Source organism: Thalassophryne amazonica, chromosome 10 (genome assembly GCF_902500255.1).
Source record: "Thalassophryne amazonica chromosome 10, fThaAma1.1, whole genome shotgun sequence".
NCBI classification, from domain to species: domain Eukaryota; kingdom Metazoa; phylum Chordata; class Actinopteri; order Batrachoidiformes; family Batrachoididae; genus Thalassophryne; species Thalassophryne amazonica.
In genome coordinates, this window is record NC_047112.1 from 57,718,456 (window position 1) to 57,737,496 (window position 19,041).

The following is a 19,041-nucleotide window of genomic DNA, read 5'->3' on the forward strand; positions in this document are numbered from 1 at the left end:
ACCAGACCACATCTGCCAACTCTTGGAGATCTGTCTTAACACCACGTATTTCCTGTTTAGGGGGAATTACTACAGGCAGATTCATGGTTGTGCGATGGGGTCTCCGGTATCCCCCATTGTGGCCAATCTGTACATGGAGCGAGTGGAGAAGGCAGCATTGACGTCTTTCACGGGCATCTCTCCCAGTCACTGGTACAGATATGTTGATGACACATGGGTTAAAATCAAGCAACAGGAAGTTGAGAACTTTACAGAACACATCAACTCGGTGGACGCCAATATCAAGTTCACACGTGAGGATGCCAGAAACAACCATTTAGCCTTCTTGGACTGTGATGTTACGATTGTAGAGAACAGGCAGCTCCAGACAGGGGTTTACAGAAAACCAACTCACACTGACCAATATCTGCTCTTTGGCTCAAACCACCCCCTTGAACACAAGCTCGGGGTGATCAGGACACTTCAACACAGAGCCCTACAGGTGCCTACAACTGCAGAGGGAAGGGCTAAAAAACAACAACTTGTCTGGAAAGCCCTCACAGTATGTGGGTACCCACGATGGTCCCTGGATAAAGTGCAGAAGTCCCAGAGAACAAAGAGACCAGACAGACATGAGACGGAGACAAGAAGAAGAGGAGTGTGTCTCTCCCTTATTTTGCAGGAGTAGGGGAAAAACTACAGAGGATCTTCAGACAGCACAAAATCCCAGTTTACTTTAAACTGGTTAACACCTTGAGACAGAAATGAGTTCACTCTAAAGAGAGGATCCCTAGTTACAAACAGAGCAATGTAGTGTATTCTATCAGATGTCAGGAAAACTGTAACGAACACTACATAGGTGAGACTAAGCAACCTTTACACAAAAGGCTATACCAGCACCGCAGAGAGGGCGCCAGTGGACCTCAGTCTGCAGTTCATCTCCACCTTAAAGACACTAACCACACGTTTGAGGACAAGGAAGTTAAAATATTAGCCAGAGAGAAGAAATGGTTTGAGAGAAGGGTCAAGGAGGCATTCTTTGTGAAACGTTTGAAACCCAGCCTTAACCGGGAAGGAGGTCTGAGACACGCTTTATCCCCTGTTTACAATGGGGTACTCAGGTCAAAGCAGTTTCAGTCTTTTGTTCATGGTAATGAGTCATTCACGTCAGCAGAGTCATCAAGGGAGCCATTAGGAGAGGGTCCGTCCCATCATTAGGAGGGACAGCTGCCCTGTTATTAGGAGGGTGCTAACTAGAGCACAATAGGTGCTAATTAGAGCTATTGTTTAGTCACTAGCCTATAGCAGTCTGCCTGTCGGTAGGAGTGGTCTGGTTAGGTTTAAAACTCCAGCTTTTGTGACTTCTTGATTATTCTTCTCTACAAGAGTCAAGACAGAAGTCAGACCACCAGAGCAAGAATTTTAGCTGAGGAAGCTTCTGCGATTTGAAGCGAAACATCCTTGCGTCAAGCAACCCAGTCCAGTCGAAGATTCAAGCTTCTCTACAAAACACAGTGAGAACAACTGGTTAAGTTTGATGCCAACCATGCAAAGACATTCCCAGTAATCCCAAAATGATTTTCCAGCCTGTCAAGTAGAATACGTTGATCCACAATATCTATCGCAGTGCTAAGATCAAACAGCACCAGAATCATAATGGTATCTGAGTCTACTGCAAGCAGAAGATTGTTTACCACTTTGGTCAGAGCTGTCTCACTGGAATGATATGTTTTAAATGCAGACTGCAGTGGCTCAAAGAGATTATTCTCAGTAAGGTGGTCCATGAGCTGCTGTGAAATCACTTTTTTCAGAATTTTAGAACAAAATGATAGATTTGATATTGGCCTGAAATGTAACTGTAAATGTAATGTTTAATTACTGCATATTTGAAACATTAATTCATCTTTTACCGCTTAGTCCAATCAAGTATCGCGGGGGGCTGGAGCCTATCCCAGCAGTCATAGAGCGCGAGGCGGGGTACACCCAGGACAGGACGCCAGTCTGTCGCAGGGCCACAAATAGACAAACACAGACACACCCACACACCTATGGACAATTTTTTTTTAAAGATTCCAATCCACCTAACCCGCATGTCTTTGGATGTGGGAGGAAACCGGAGCACCCGGAGGAAACCCACGCAAACACGGGGAGAAATGCAAACTCCACATAGAAAGGCCACGGGAATTGAACCCACGACCTTCTCACTGTGAGGCAACAGTGCTAACCACCAAGCCACAGTGCTGCCCATATATGAAACATTTAGAAACAAATCCAGAGGTTAAAGACAGATTAATAATTTCCAACACAGTAGGACCAAGATTGGGCCACAAGTCCTTAAACAGTTTTGTTGGTATCGGGTCAAATAAGCAGGTTGTGCCTTTAGCAGAATTACATGTTTTTTTCAGCACACCCAGTGAGATATTATTAAATTTGGTTATTCTAGTGATGGGACCCACCTCGATAACAGGCTGCAGTGGCTGAATTAAGGCATGCTGGGATATATTTAATCTGTGATCTATTTTCTTCTCAAAGTAACCTAATAAAAATCTTGAGCTGTAAAAGGAGAGTGGCATGCTTTTTGCTGATCAGAGTAGTAGGCCCGATTCTAGCCAGTAGTACTTGATTATAGTCTAGAATAGTGTTGCGCCACATGAGGTGGAGTTCTTCTAGTTTTGAACTATGCCATTTTTGTTCTAGACCTCTAGCCTTATGCTTGAGACCACGTAAGTGATCACTGAACCAAGGCGACTGTGCCTTGGAGGGGCGTGGCTTTAATATAGGTGGAGCGATCATGTTGAGTGTGGTTGTAAGCACCGAGTTGAAGCTGTCCAAAAGACAGGCTCCTGAATTGTCATTTTCCAAAAGTGCTGCTAAGATATCAGGCAGTCTGGCTCCAAGTTCAATTATCGTTGAAGAGTTGATGTGTCTCTACAATAATAAATAAGGTTCTTCTTCCAGTATACACGGTAGCAAGACTGTAAACTTAATAAGTGAGTTATCTGAGACCACTGACACAAGAGGCATGATGTCAATATTTGTGACAGCAATACTGTGAACAAGGACAAAATCCAGGGTATTTTCATTAATAAATGATTTGCAGAGAGGGTCAGAAGGCTTATTTATATGAATGTTGAAGTCACCAACAATGAGAATTGTTTCTGTGAAGGCTCTCAGTTGTCCAGGTGGTTACCATAGTCGAGAAGCTTGAATCTTTGACTGGACTGGGTTGCTTGACCCGAGGACGTTTCGTTTCTAATCACAGAAGCTTTCTCGGATAAATTTCTTGCTCTGGTTGTCTGACTTCCATCTTGACTTTTGTAGAGAAGAATAACAGAAGCCAGCAAGAGCTGGAGTTTTAAACCTAACCAGACCCCTCCTACCAAGAGGAGGTCTGCTATTGGCAATGACTAACAATTGCTCTAATTAGCACTTATTGTACTGTAGTTAGCACCCTCCGAACGCTGTCCCTCCTAACGATGGGATTGACGCCTCTCCTGACGACGTGAATGACTCATTACCAAGAACAACAGACTGAAACTGCATTGACCTGCGTACCCCATTGTAAACAGGGGACAAAGCATGTCTCAGACCCCCTCCCCAGTTAAGGCTGGGTTTCAACTATTTCACATACAATGCTTCCTTCACTCCCTTCTCAAACCATTTCTTTTCTCTGGCTAAGATTTTAACTTCCTTGTCCTCAAACGTGTTGTTAAGCCCCTTTCACATTGGCGTATTCGTAGAGCTGCTTATTGTGGCGTATCGTCTGCTGAGTTTAGCAGCTCTACGGCCACTTTTAGCAGCTCTATGTCAAGTTTTTTCTCCCCATGCAGCAGTATGGTGAGGGCTACGCGCATAGGATGGAAGAAATTAAACATGTTTAATTTTCTTCGGCGTAGACAGTTGGCTGGACACAGTTTTAAGCAGGTCTGCGCAGCACAGCATTACTGCATGCAAGTCTGTGCAACACGGCATTCCTGTACACAACCAAAAACTGAGTGCATGTATCCAGAGGATTCAGCTGAGAACATAATCACACAGCCCACAGCGCCTGTGTGTGCTCACAGCTGATGTAACTGATGGACATGTGTGTGCTTAGAAGAGGGAATTGAACCTCAACTCAGAAATCCAGAAACAGCAGGTCGCTCACTCTCTCTCCCTCTGTCACGCTCTTTCTCTCTCCCTCTGTCTCCTTCTCCATCTGTCTCTCTTTCCCTCTGTCGCTCTCTCCCTCTCTCTTTCCCTCTGTCGCTCTCTCCCTCTCTCTCTCTTTGTTGCTCTCTCTCCCTCTCTCTCTCTTTGTTGCTCTCTCTCCCTCTCTCTCTCTTTGTTGCTCTCTCTCCCTCTCTCTCTCTTTGTTGCTCTCTCTCCCTCTCTCTCTCTTTGTTGCTCTCTGTCTCTCTCTCTCTCTCTCTCTCCATCTGATCAAACCTGAATATGCGCTGTGACTCTTTAAAATAAAAGCCTCGTTGCTGCATGTCGGCGCGATCATCAGACACCCTGATCAAATCAGCGGACCTGATCGGAGCAACCAGAGCTTTAAAAGTTTAGAGTCACAGCGCTTCATTCACAGCAGCCTTTACCACAGCCAGACTCAGCAGCATCTGTACACAATGAAAATGACAAACCAAGACAAAAAATAATAATAATAAAAAATAATAATAATGTTAAATGACTGTTTCTGAGCCACACCACGCCGTGCAGTAGAGAACAGAGCACACTTCCACAGAGGCAGAATATAGCAGCTTTGGCTACATACATGGCAGTAATGAAACTAAAAACTTCAAGATACAGTCCACTGTTTTCCAAGAGCAACGATGTAACTGGGTTTAAATAGCGGCAAGGTCTACACGCGACTGTGTGTACACATTAAAAAGCAAACACATGCAGCTGCAAGTACGGAGAAAGGCTGAGTACGCACTGAATACGCATTTCGGGCAATATGCCGCTCTACGAATACGCCAATGTGAAAGGGGCTTTAGTGTTTTTAAGGTGGAGATGAACTGCAGACTTCTGCAGTTTATCCAGGGACCATTGTGGGTACCCACATACTGCAAGGGCTTTCCGGACATGTGAGTGGTTTTTCTGTAAACCCCCACTTACACTGACCAATATCTGCTCTTTGGCTCTCTCTCTCTCCCTTATTTAGCAGGAGTAGGGGAAAAACTACAGAGGATCTTCAGACAGCACAAAATCCCTGTTTACTTTAAACCTGTTAACACCTTGAGACAGAAATTTGTTCACCCTAAGGACAGGATCCCTAGTTACAAACAGAGCAATGTAGTGTATTCTATCAGATGTCAGGAAAACTGTAACGAACACTACATAGGTGAGACTAAGTAGCCGTTGCACAAAAGGCTATACCAGCACCACAGAGAGGGCCTTCCCCGGTTAAGGCTGGGTTTCAAATGTTTCACATACAATGCTTCCTTCACTCCCCTCTCAAACCATTTCTTTTCTCTGGCTAAGATTTTAACTTCCTTGTCCTCAAACGTGTGGTTAGTGTCTTTAAGGTGGAGATGAACTGCAGACTGAAGTCCACCGGCGCTACTTAGAGCAATTCTTAGTCATTGCCAATAACAGTCTGCCTCTCGGTAGGAGTGGTCTGGTTAGGTTTAAAACTCCAGCTTTTGCTGGCTTCTGTTATTCTTCTCTAGAGTCAAGACAGGAGTCACACTACCAGAGCAAGAAATTTAGCTGAGGAAGCTTCTGCGATTACAAGCAAAACGTCCTCGTGTCAAGCAACACAGTGCAGTCGAAGATTCAAGCTTCTCTACTAACAATGACAATGTTATCTGCATGGGTTGCCAAATTAGAGATAAACTCACCAAATTTATCTAAGAATTCAGAATATAGGCCCGGGGGCCTATATACGGTGAGAAAATAGCATAGTTGATTTTTATTCTTCTGACCTTGGCTGTGCAGAATGGAGAGTCAGATGTTCAAATGAATTATATTTTAGACCACCAACAGCTAGTAGGCTAAACCCAGATTTATAAATTTGAGCAACACCCCCATGTTGCTTCGTATCACGAGGGAGGTGACTAAATGTGTATGCCGGTGGGCAGGCTTCATTTAAGGGGAGGACAGCAGTAGGTTTAAGCCAGGTCTAACATAAACCAATCATATTTAAGTGGTGTTCCATAACAAGAATCAGCATGAATCTGCAAGACGAGGGCAGCGTACTTGCAGCTGAAGAACATATGGAGCTCTAAGATGGTATCAACTTGCACTAAGATCAAGCTGTTCAACTCCAACGTCAAGTCAGTCCTACTGTACAGAACCGAGCCACGGAGGACAATAAAGACCACCTCCATGAAAGTTCAGACTTTCATCAACAGCTGCTTGAGAAGAATCCTGCAGATCCACTGGCCCAACACCAATAACTCAGACCAACGTCTCCACACCATCTCACCTGAAAATGCAGAATGGATGGTGGCCCACACAGACACCTCCCATGTGTCCATCCACTTTACAAACACCAGAGGCCCCTCTCTGATCCATATCAGAGATTCTTTTCTACAGTTCTGTTGGGAACATTTGGCCTCCCTCTGGGACATACTCTTCTGTTCTCCCTGTATGTACCGCATGCTCCAAATTTCATCTTGGCCAGGTCCATGAACAGTCTGGGACTTGAATAACATTGTCCATGTAAATATGGTACCCAGTACCAAGAGAGGATGTCTGAATCAGATTCATGACCACGCCATAACACAGCCCATGCTCTCTTGTGGTCACAGTCTTGCCAGTGTAGATGGTAAACCTGATTGTGTAGCCATTGCTTGACTTAGCCAACACAAAAAGTTTCACCCCCCTCCCCCCACTTAATTGGCTTGTCCTTTATATGTCGTATAATTCCAGTTTTAGCCTTCATCTCCACCATTCTTTCATCCATTGCCAGCTTCCTCCTCAGGTGGTAATAAGCCTGGCAGGCACTGAGGATGTCATCATCGAGAGGCCTGACTCTAAACAGTTTGTCATGACCTGGTGTTCCCTTTTTTCTGTCATTTGTTACATCCTCATCTGAATCACTAAGGTGGATGTTCCAAAATATGGATCTAAACCTGTCTCTTGTCATTACTTTAGCTGGACATGCCATCCAATCCTCTGTGCAGATCTCCGTGTGCATCCACCTGCGCTTGTTGTTCATCCAGAACAATAGAGGGATCATCCTCAGAATCCTCACTCTCTGGTCCAGACTCTGATGATGCGCTCCACGTGTCATCTCTGTCCAGCTCAAAAAAAAGTTGAAGCGCCTGGTCCACATTCATAAGACGCCTCATTATTTTGATGCAAGAAAACAAAACAAACAAACAAAAAACCCAATAACACCACACAGTCCAAACACACCAAATATCACAAATCTCTCAAATATCAAAACTGATCGCTGTCTGCTTTTCTCTCTGTGCCAAAATCACACAATTTTCTTCCCTCAGCAACCAAATTATGTGGATTGAGGATGATAAAGAGAAATTTTTTTTTACAGATGGAAAAAAAACTCCCATTCACGTGCATCCTGCTCAAAGTGCACAAGCACTAGCAAAATCATGTGGGATCTGTGGTTCACGATCACGCACACGTGGGCTTGGTGATGTTTGATTGGTTTAGCTCGTGCATTTTCCACAAATGATAAAGGGGAAGTTGTGTTTCTTCCCACCCCAGCTTCTCCTGCAGCTAGACAAGGAAATGACACTCCTGTTTGCTGCCGGTTTATACAAAAACACGCAGCAAAAATATCCATATTATTCAGGAAAAAGCATTGCATAAATTATTCATCATAATTCAAATTATACTGGTATATAGGTTGAAGTCAACACGTTCAATACACATTCAAACGGAGCTTCAGGGTGGAGCAGATTGGGTATTATGTCCACTTAATTCAGTCATGTGACTGACGTGGAGGTGTGTCAGTTGACTCCAGAGGGTTAATATCAGAGTGAGACAAATGGTGGTCATAAAAAGCTAAAATAAATAACTACATAACATTCTAAATGTTGATGATGAGCAGGTAGCGTCATATACCTTGGCTGAGGATCAAAGCTGGTGCGTAGATTACAATGCCTGTGTAAAGTGTCTGAGAAAGACAAACAGTCAGCAAACATTTAATGTGAAGATGTGTTCGGTTTACACTTCAGTTGACTAATAACTGCAGAAAATAATTAATTCTGATTCACACCAGACATTTCTTTGCACAAAGCCCCTTAGGACTTTGCATGTGGGGGGGAAACCCTTTATACCACATTAGAGAAAACAGTAATGTATTTGTCTGTCTTACCGTCACCAAAAGAAACTGGATGCTCCCCAACAGCTGCATCCCTTTGCCAAATCTCATCTTCAGATACTGTGACAGACAGAGAGTGGCGAGAGTTCTGTAACATATCTTTCCACACATGCTTCATCCATCTTCACCTCTTTAATTCATCACATTCAATGACACACAGGTGCATTTCAGCTTCTTCTGTTTTTCTAATCAGAAAAGTCTAATTCTGTTTCTACACTCAATTTAAATATTATTTCTACCATTTGGTATTTTAATTTGGATTATTTTGCATTTACTTTGCTTGAATCGTCAGATTAAACAGATTCTTTTTCATGCACAAACCTCCAAGGCATTTTTTTTTTTTTTTACTTTACATTGTGTATAAGAAATGACCACAAATTTAAATGACCCAAAACAATTATTTAATTTCTTTGACAAAAATTTTTTTTGGAAATGTAAACATTTACTTATAGCACTGTGCAATTTTTTTTTTAGAGACCCTTGAATTTTATAAAAAAAACAAACTGATTTTTTTATGTGTTGAGCGAAAATCACAAATACTAATATGAAAATTCAACAATCCAACAAAAATCAAACAAGACTGTAAATAACTCTTTAAGAAACAAATCACATTTTAAAAACATTCATACATACACAAAGACAGTTCTTGCTGATCAGTCAACAATGATTCATTTTAAAAACTTAAAAAATAAAAACTACTGTTATTAGACATTGTTGGAAACTGCAATAACAAATTAAGCAGTTCTACTGGCACGGGTGAAAAATAGTGCCAAATGCACTGAAAAGCAATATAATATTACACTATTTATTTAGTTATTTATTTATTGCAACAGTTCAAACCCTTCAGCCTACATACATAATGCATTATGTTATCAGGTAAGTATCATCCACGTCAACTATTCAGTGCAAATTTGCACAGCCCTGACATCAAATTCTTGCTTGTGAGGTTCAGTGTTTACACATTCATAGACACATTCACACACCGATGTCGGTGCATGTCGGGAGCAATTTTGAATTAATTAACTTTGTGTTTTCTTGATGTAGCACCTGTAACACTATTTATCTCACCTGGATCACACTCAGCCCCACTGGGCATTGTTTGCCAGCCTTTTATTTGCATTTAACGTTCTTGATGGTCTCGTCCCGCCTTACCTCTCTTAGCTCTTCACCCTTACACTCTTGCTCGATGCCTCAGGTCAACTGATCAACTGCTCCTGGAGGTGCCGAGGTCGAAGCGGAAGCTCAGAGTGGGGTGAGCCTTCTCTGTCACTGCTCAAACTTTTTGGAATGAGCTTCCACTCCACATTAGAGAAGCACCCTCACTGTCCACGTTTAAAACTCGTGTTAAAACCCATTTCTACTCCCTAACTTTTAACCCAGCATGAGACTATTCTTATTCTTAATTGCATTAATTTGTCAATTCCTCTTTTTGTTTGTTTTCTTTTTTTTATTGTCTCATAAATTTTTCTTTTTCATAGTATTTTGTGTGTCATGTACAGCACTTTGTGACAGCTGTAGTTGTTTTGAAACACTATATAAGGGCCCCTTCACATATAACACGAAAGACGCAGAAACCAAGAGAACCGCGAACCAAAAACGAAATGGGGAACAGCAAAACATTCCACCTGCAGTCGGGAGGGACACACGTTTGGACAGGCGTGCATGACATCAGGGTGACAATTTCATGCATGCTCGTGTTTGCGTACACGAACACAGTGCGAGCACATGGAACATCGCGCACACAGCAGTGGAGCAAAAAAATTAATAAAACACCACAATTTTTTCCTGTTATAAAGAGTGGAGTTAGCCTCTGCCTAGATGTACACAGGAAGTAATGAAATGACGTGGATTAGCTGTTCTTTCTTTCATGTTTTACATGAATTACCTGATGCGCTCGTCTCATGAAGAGTCGGCTCTCGCATCATAAATGCACCAGCTCACATAGGTGATGTGACATTCAGAGCATCAGCTGAGTGTTCACATGATCAGACAGTCGCACTGCGCGGATGCTCCAGCCCGTGGCAAAAGCAATATATGTTTTTATGTAAAGATAAAATCGATAAAGGAGTGCTGCATGGGTCCACAAATTGTGAATCAAAAAGTTTTTAAAAAAATGTTTATGCACAGGTGCTCACTTACAAAACAGGCGTTTTTATCTTCAAATGGTGAAAAAATGAAAAAACAAAAAAAAGCTCTTTTGTGTGAAAACCTCAGGAAGACCAAAAACAAAGCTCCAAGGCACTCTGTGAAAATTGAATTAAAAAGCCTTTATTGTGGCATGGCTATATAATTAAAATACGCACCAACATGTTTCAGCCCAGCATGGCCTTCTATAGGATATCAAACAGGTTTTGCACAGGTGTCACAGGCCTCCTTTAATAAGGAGGAAGCTAGTACACGCCTACACTCAGACAATTAGAGGAGATTAGAAGTGCATTTTTAGAACAACAACAATGGAAAGACAAAACACAAAAATACAATACAGTATAGTCTATGTACAATATAATACTATACTATTTAAATCAACTGTATTATATAGTATTATTGTTATTACCTGTTGCAATTTCATTGTAGTTCTTAACTTATATATTTACTTATTATTGGGTGTAACCTGGTGACCATTTTTTATTGCTGATGTTTTAAATGTGCTTTAGAAATAAACTGAGTTGAGATGAGTTGAGCGCACTACTGAATGGAATGTAGACAAAATGCGGCTAACGTTAAAAATGGAGCTGCGGATCAACTGGAAAATGTACGTGTGTGATGTTGTGTCACGATGACTCTCATTTAAAGTGATAACTGTGTTAATTTCAAAGCAGTTGGTAACAACAGCAACCTCTCTCCACTGCGAGAGAACATGTTTCCCGTGCACGTGCAGCCTGTGAGACACTGTGCATCCTCTTAAGTGTTGCCATCGATGCAGTAACTCTGAAGAGTCTGAATGTAAAAAAAATGCATCTGCGTGTGTTCAAATAATCTGGAAAAAATATTGTGAGAGTTTCAGCGATATGTGCAGACAGCCGTGAAAAAAAAAACAGAGTTGTGGCAGAGTTTCAGCGATATGTGCAGACAGCCGTGAAAAAAAAACCCAGCGTTGTGGCAGAGTTTCAGCGATATGTGCAGACAGCCGCGAAAAAAACAGAGTTGTGGCAGAGTTTCAGAGATATGTGCAGACAGCCGCGAAAAAAACAGCGTTGTGACAGAGTTTCAGCGATATGTGCAGACAGTTGTATAAAAAACAGTGTTGTGGCAGAGTTTCAGCGATATGTGCAGACAGTTGTATAAAAAACAGTGTTGTGGCAGAGTTTCAGCGATATGTGCAGACAGTTGTATAAAAAACAGTGTTGTGGCAGAGTTTCAGCGATATGTGCAGACAGCCGTGTAAAAAACAGCGTTGTGACAGAGTTTCAGCGATATGTGCAGACAGCCGTGTAAAAAACAGTGTTGTGGCAGAGTTTCAGCGATATGTGCAGACAGCCGTGTAAAAAACAGTGTTGTGGCAGAGTTTCAGCGATATGTGCAGACAGTTGTATAAAAAACAGTGTTGTGGCAGAGTTTCAGCGATATGTGCAGACAGCCGTGTAAAAAACAGCGTTGTGACAGAGTTTCAGCGATATGTGCAGACAGCCGTGTAAAAAACAGTGTTGTGGCAGAGTTTCAGCGATATGTGCAGACAGCCGTGTAAAAAACAGTGTTGTGGCAGAGTTTCAGCGATATGTGCAGACAGCCGTGTAAAAAACAGTGTTGTGACAGAGTTTCAGCGATATGTGCAGACAGCCGCGTAAAAAACAGTGTTGTGGCAGAGTTTCAGCGATATGTGCAGACAGCCGCGTAAAAAACAGTGTTGTGGCAGAGTTTCAGCGATATGTGCAGACAGCCGTGTAAAAAACAGTGTTGTGGCAGAGTTTCAGCGATATGTGCAGACAGCCGTGTAAAAAACAGCACTGTGACAGAGTTTCAGCGATATGTGCAGACAGCCGCCTAAGAAAACAGCATTGTGGTTTCACGTGTGAGCTCACTGTGCCACTTTTTTTTTCCTGTGTTAAGAAAGCATCATCTTCCGATTCAGACAGCAGACTCATCAAACTTCTGAATCCAAAATCCAGCAGGCTCTCTCAAAAATTAAGAGTTGAGAGCAAAGTGTTTGTCTCGTTTTTTTGTGTGGAACACTGAACTGGGCAGCATGCATGACACTCATGCACATTCACGAGCTGCTACAAAGTCTCAAAGCTCCTAAGAACAACGTATTCCTGACTTTTTCCAAGCATCTGCTCACAAAGTCCACTGATATGAGTGAATGCTGAGCCATCACCTTCGTATGAATGGTCAGTAGTTTCATGATCTGATGATGCAATGTTTGTTTCACTCTTCTGGGTTGCCCTTGTGCTGTTTCTGCATTTTCTCTGCCTGATGTCACCCACCAACAAATAGAGTAAAACCTTTTCCAGAAATGTACCTGCCGATTCCTAGCTTGGCCAGGAATCAATTGCAGGCTTGTACGAGGTCTGTCAATAAAGTATAGGTCCTTTTTATTTTTTTCAAAAACTATATGGATTTCATTCATATGTTTTTACATCAGACATGCTTGAACCCTCGTGCGCATGAGTGAGTTTTTCCACGCTTGTCGGTGACGTCATTCGCCTGTGAGCACTCCTTGTGGGAGGAGTCGTCCAGCCCCTCGTCGGAATTCCTTTGTCTGAGAAGTTTCTGAGAGACTGGCGCTTTGTTTGATCAAAATCTTTTCAAAACCTGAGGCACATCGAAGTGGACACGGTTCGAAAAATTCAGCTGGTTTTCGGTGAAAATTTTAACGACTGATGAGAGATTTTGAGGTGATACTGTCGCTTTAAGGACTTCCCACGGAGCGGGACATCACGCAGCGCTCCCAGGCGCCATCGTCAGCCTGTTTCAAGCTGAAAACCTCCACATTTCAGGCTCTATTGATCCAGGACGTCGTGAGAGAGAGAGAAGTTTCAGAAGAAGTTGGTTTCAGCATTTTATCCGGATATTCCACTGTTAAAGGAGATTTTTTTAATGAAAGACGTGCAGACGGATTGCAGCGTCGGCTCGCAGCCGCCGCGACGCTCCGCCACAGGAAAAACACCTCCGTGTTGATAACCATTTGTAAAATCCAGGCGGCTTTGGATGGCTTTCAGTGGAGTATCTGAGAAATTGTTTAACAGCTGGGCATGTTCCAACTTGTCCTTAAGGCTTCCAACAGAGGTGTTTTTCCAGTGGCGGCAAGACAAGCTTGAACCCTCGTGCGCATGCGTGAGTTTTTCCACGCCTGTCGGTTGCATCATTCGCCTGTGAGCAGGCTTTGAGTGAGGAGTGGTCCACCCCCTCGGCAGATTTTCATTGTCAGGAAATGGCGGAATGATTTGGGCTTTTTTTCCATCAGAATTTTTTAAGAAACTGTTAGAGACTGGTAGCTGGAAACCATTAGAAAAATTTATCTGGCTTTCGGTGAAAATGTTACGGGCTTGGTAGAGAATAAGGAGTGATTATCCGAGAAATTGTGGATGTGCCTGGACATGCCAGAACATGTCCCGTGAGGCTTCATCACGGCGTTGCTGTGCGCCATGCGGCACCGCCGCGATGCGCGGAATTCCTCCGCACGTCTGTCTCAATGTGCCGAAAAGGTGCTGATGGCCACGTCTTTTCACAATTCCTGTGCTAGTCAGACGACGTCCCGGATAAAACACAGCGTCCAGTTTGGAAATGAAGGGCACATTCCACTGTTACAGGAGTTTTTGTCATGGAAAGAGGAGCGGAGCAATGGAAAAACCACCGACAGCTGTCTGAACGCCATCTCAAAACCGTCCTGTGAGACCAAAACGGAGGTGGTTTTGTCTCGCTCCAGTAGCGAATCCATCATGACGCGCGAAGCCTCCACTCGGCTTTCCATGACAAAATCTCTTGTTAAAAGTTAAATCTGCCGGAAAATGGTTGATATCCAGCTCTTGTGATAACCAGAGAAATGGCACACGATGGTCACAGATCCAGACAGCCATCCGTTTAGAAATGAAATGGTCGTTCAGCCTGTCGATGGCGGCTTCGGAGTGCGGCGCGCCCCACAGCCGCTGGGGGCCGTGCTTAAAGCGACAGTAACACTCCTTATTCTCTACCAAGCCCGTAACATTTTCACCAAAAGCCAGATAAATTTTTCTAATTGTTTCCAGCTGCCAGTCTCTAACAGTTTCTGAAAAAAATTCTGATGGAAAAAAAGCTCAAATCATTCCGCCATTTCTTGACAATGAAAATCTGCCAAGGGGGTGGACCACTCCTCACTCAAAGCCTGCTCACGGGTGAATGACGCAACCGACAGGCGTGGAAAAACTCACATGTGCATGAGGGTTCAAGCTTGTCTGACGCAATCACACATGATTCAAATCCATATGGTTTTTGAAAAAAATAATAAGGTCGGATACTTTTCTAATAGACCTCGTAAAGTCCGAAACATTTTCAGTGGCAGCTTCATCATCAGAGAGCCTCATCCATGTCAGGGCGGGAGGGAGCCCGTCACCAGGAGCGGCTTGACCCGCAATGCAAACCCCCAGACAAGGCTTTGGTGTGGGAGAAATCATGGTCTTTATTCCAGGCTTAGTTTCGGTACACATGTAATCAGTCAGCGTGGCAGAGGTACAAGCAGGATCAGGCTGAGACGCAGTCACAAACGAGCAGGGTTCAGAGGCACGAGCAAACTCAGACATCCGGGATGAAGCAAAAGGCATGGTCGAGGTACAGAGCAAAGTTCAGAACACGGCAAGACAAAAACAGGACTGTGATGGGCGCTGGAAAGAGTGCAAAGACTACAATCTGGCGAAGAAGTGAAGGACTGTGGAGTTTAAATACTTGAGGACTAATTAGGGAGAAGTGAGGGACAGATGGTGTAAACGAGGTGCACGTGAGAAACAATCTAGAAGGGGTGTGGCTTCTGGCTAAAGAGTAAGACAGGGCAAAAGTGTGAGGAAGGGAGTGAGCAAAGTGGCGTGATGTAATAGACAAAGACACGGGAGCAGGTGCAAGAGTGTGAGTGAACAGAAACAAAACAGGCTGCATCAAAGTGAGGGAAAAAACATAATGTCAGGTGCAGGGCGTGGAAACAAACAGCAAAAGCAGAACAGAGTAAAATGGAAATCAGGGTCAGAATGTAAAACAACAACAGGAACCAAAATCAAACATGAGCATAAATACAAGAGCAACTAGAACAGAACTTGACAATGGCTAAAGTATGGAAAGTAACAAAGTGACAGGAAAAACATAACAGAATAACTCATGATGAAAATCATTAGTGATAAACAGAAATTGCAATACATAACAAATGGAACATAATCAGATAAAAAACACTGACGATAAATAATAACAAAACCCTGTGACTAAAGCATAATATAATAAATGTGATAAACAATGAAACTAAGACTAAAGTAACTAAGGGACCAAGAGTGAAAGCAAATAATAAACAATAAAGCAAAACAAAATATGTGGCAAAGAAAAGATGCACAGAGAATAAATAAAACAAAAGCAAACATAACATGAACATGACAATGATAATAAGACATGGCATAGAGGCTCAGAACATGGAAAAAAGGTCCAAAATCATAACAGCTGGCCCCAAGAGGGCCAGACCATGACAGTCCACAAACTACACAAAAGACTCCAAGCTGTCATTGCTGTTAGGGGCAACACACGGTATTAAGAAAAGGGGTATATAAAATTTGGATCAGGGTCATTTGGGTAATTCGCTTGTCATCGTGATTCAAAAAGAGGAAACACAGTTGTTTGACAATAAATGGCTTCACCCAACCACTAACCATGAGTGGAAAAAAAGTTTTTGTGTTGTCATTCATATTCTCTTAAAAATGGCCCAAAAAAGCAAAAATTCTGCCAGGTATGCAAACTTTTGAGCACAACTTGTACCTGTTGTCTACATGCGCTTTGGATGCCATCGTGCAGGTGTGGATGAGGTACTCCGGATGCGTTCTGACACTGCTTACCACACCTCTTTTCCTTCCGACTGTGTCCGATTATATCCTGCACATTCTTGCTATGTGTGACGGGGCCTTAAAGATCATTGTCAGAATGCTTTTATTCTGCATGTGTTATACTACAATTCTCTGTCATAGGCAGCTGTCATGTCACTCACAAGTATGAAAAACAAAACCAGAGCAATATATTCTTCTCCACAGTCTCAGACCTTCTGTAGCATTTTAATCAGGTTTAAGATGAAAAAAACATTAATGGACAGAATATACACTTAAATTCATTAATGATCATTGGAGATATGGGAATTTTTTTTTATTTTGACTTGAAATTGGAAGCCACCTTGAAAAAAATTCTACCCATCTTTGATTTTCAGTTGGCTCATCAGAAAAATTTGAAGACTACCTCAGTGTGAATATTTACTCCACGTTTCATGGTTATATCATCATTTGACCAATTTTTCATTGTTTACTGGTATGTTAATTTATGTTCCTGTTTAATTCATGACAAAGTGTATAAAATGGTTATTACCTGATTTGTGCTGGTGATGCCAAGTCGATAGAAGACTGGCAGGAACAGGAAAGCTGTCATCAGGGCATTCAGGGTTTGTCCAAGGCACATGTAGAGGAATCTAAAGCCATAGCGAAATGTCTCAGAAGGAACACCCAAGACCTGAACTGCTGACATAAAACTGGCAGAGAGGGACAGTCCAACTGGCACGGCTGGCATATTCCGACCACCAACAAAGAAGTCATCAGCGGTGGTGTCCCTTGACTTCTTCAGGGCTTGGAAGAGTCCGATCCCCATAGAGACCAACAGCATGGCAGCAAAGACAATATAGTCAGCTAGAGCAAAGGCTGTTGTGGACGGGTCATTAGCAGACTGCTGTTCCATTGTTTTACTTTGATTTCCTTTGCCTTTATCTTGACAAATCTGGTGAATCCAGAACTTTAGATCTGTTGGAGCGGAGTTCAACATTAGATTAACTGTGATTTGTAGAAAAGTCTGAAATGACTTAAAGATCTTTCATAAGAAGTAAACTGTTTGCATATAAAACTAACTACACCATGCCATATGGTTGGGATGTAGTCGACTGGAAAATACCAGACCTATATTAAGTACAACTGACCATTAAAGCATATATCTAATCAGCCAATCATATGCCAGTGCAATGGTTAGTGCAATAGTCACCCAGTGCATATAGCTCCCAATACAAGCTGGTTACCACCTACATATTTCAGTAGAAAAGGGTCATGTATAACACCTTCATGCAACTCAACCACTATCATCTAATACAGATCTGGAGAATATCATTTCTTTGTATAAATATTTGAACCAGTTGATATGTGGACATCGGTTGAGTTTCTCAGGTAGATTATTCCATTTTTTAGGACCACAAATTTGCCCTACTGACATATCCCATAATCCCTTGTGTGCCAGAGAGTCGCTGCAGTCAAACAACACAGAGAATCCGCATGATGACAATTGTAAATGAATATTATATTACAAAAATGTAATTTTTTATGCTTTTCGTCACGTTAATAAGAGACTGCTGCATGATACCCTGAAAACTTGCTAAAACAATTCTAACAAATAATCCGTGTCTGCTACGTTTAATCTGTGTGGAATTTAATAAGAGCAAACCGAATTTCAGACATATTATATATATTAGTCTGGAACAAAGAGGACAAACAGTGTTGTAAAGGACAATAATCAAGACGTTAAAGAGCAAACTTCACTTTCCCCCAGAACGACATGATCAGGAAGCGAGTGTATCTCACAGTAGCTCCCATTGAAAATAACAGAGAGACAGCCTGTGATTCTCGCATGTTTACATAAAATAAACGCAATAACAATGTCTGTAAACCCAGAGAAAATATTCATGAGAGTTTTAGGCACAATATAAAAATAGTTTAATGTTGCAATGTTAATGGTGTTGTCCGTGTGCAGCGGTTAAAGTGCAGCCCGATCAGAGCGTCTCAATGCAGTTCTCAATGTTATTGAGATCTCGCAGAGCGGCGACCTCTTATCCTAGAGCTTCATTTTTCATAGCTGTTTACCAACCAAACCCAAACAGAAAAACATAGGGTAAAGGAAAGGAGGTGAAGAGAAAAAGAAGAAAAGAAAGGGAGGGGGGAGACCACTTCAGTATATATGGTTATAGGGCTACATCCCAGTCAGAGAAAGGATGCTGGCAATTTGTCACAGAGCAGAATTACCTTCTCTAGTCACATAATTATTGCATCAGTAAAGGCAGCACCAGTTCCCCTCTTTTAGTAAAGGTGGTTTTCTGAAGTCTTAGTGAGAATGTGATCTGCTCCATCTGATGTCCCAAACGTTTTGAATCCATGCGTTGTATGAGGGGGGCTCTGGCTTCAGCCATCTGATAGTTATGGACTTCAGGGCAGCAGTGGTTAAAATATTCAGGAGATATTTATGTGCCCTTGTGTCCAAGCCCACAGGTATTACTCCGAGGACGAGCACTGCAAGATTCTGCAGGATGTTCATTTTAAAAACCCCTTCAGAGCATTGAAAACCACCCTCCAAAAATCCTTAGCTTTGGGCATAGCCAGAATATGTGGGTGTGATTAGCTACATTTTCTCCACAGTTCCTCCAGCATGTACTGGGATGCTGTGGACCCATCTTGGACACTATTGCTGGGGTTGTAAAATATCTAGTAACTCTCTTCCACTTGAATTCCCTCCATGTCGGAATTAGTAACTAAATGTGCCTCAGTGCACACAGCCTGCCATGCATCCTGAGATATGTCCACATTTGCCTCCATCTCCCATCTCTCCTT

At 42.5% G+C, this 19,041-nt stretch overlaps 1 protein-coding gene across 1 annotated transcript in view; it reads right to left on the bottom strand.

The window, feature by feature from the left end:
• slc5a5 (solute carrier family 5 member 5) overlaps window positions 1–17,134 on the bottom strand; it is a 102,756-nt gene extending 85,622 nt beyond the window's left edge. The window contains exons 1-3 of the mRNA XM_034179171.1: window positions 16,772–17,134; window positions 8,252–8,317; window positions 7,999–8,050 (exon numbers count right to left, since the gene is read on the bottom strand). Of these exons, the coding sequence (XP_034035062.1) occupies window positions 7,999–8,050; window positions 8,252–8,317; window positions 16,772–17,134 (481 nt within the window). The remainder of the gene's footprint in view (window positions 1–7,998; window positions 8,051–8,251; window positions 8,318–16,771) is intronic.
• Window positions 17,135–19,041: the final 1,907 nt, after the last annotated feature.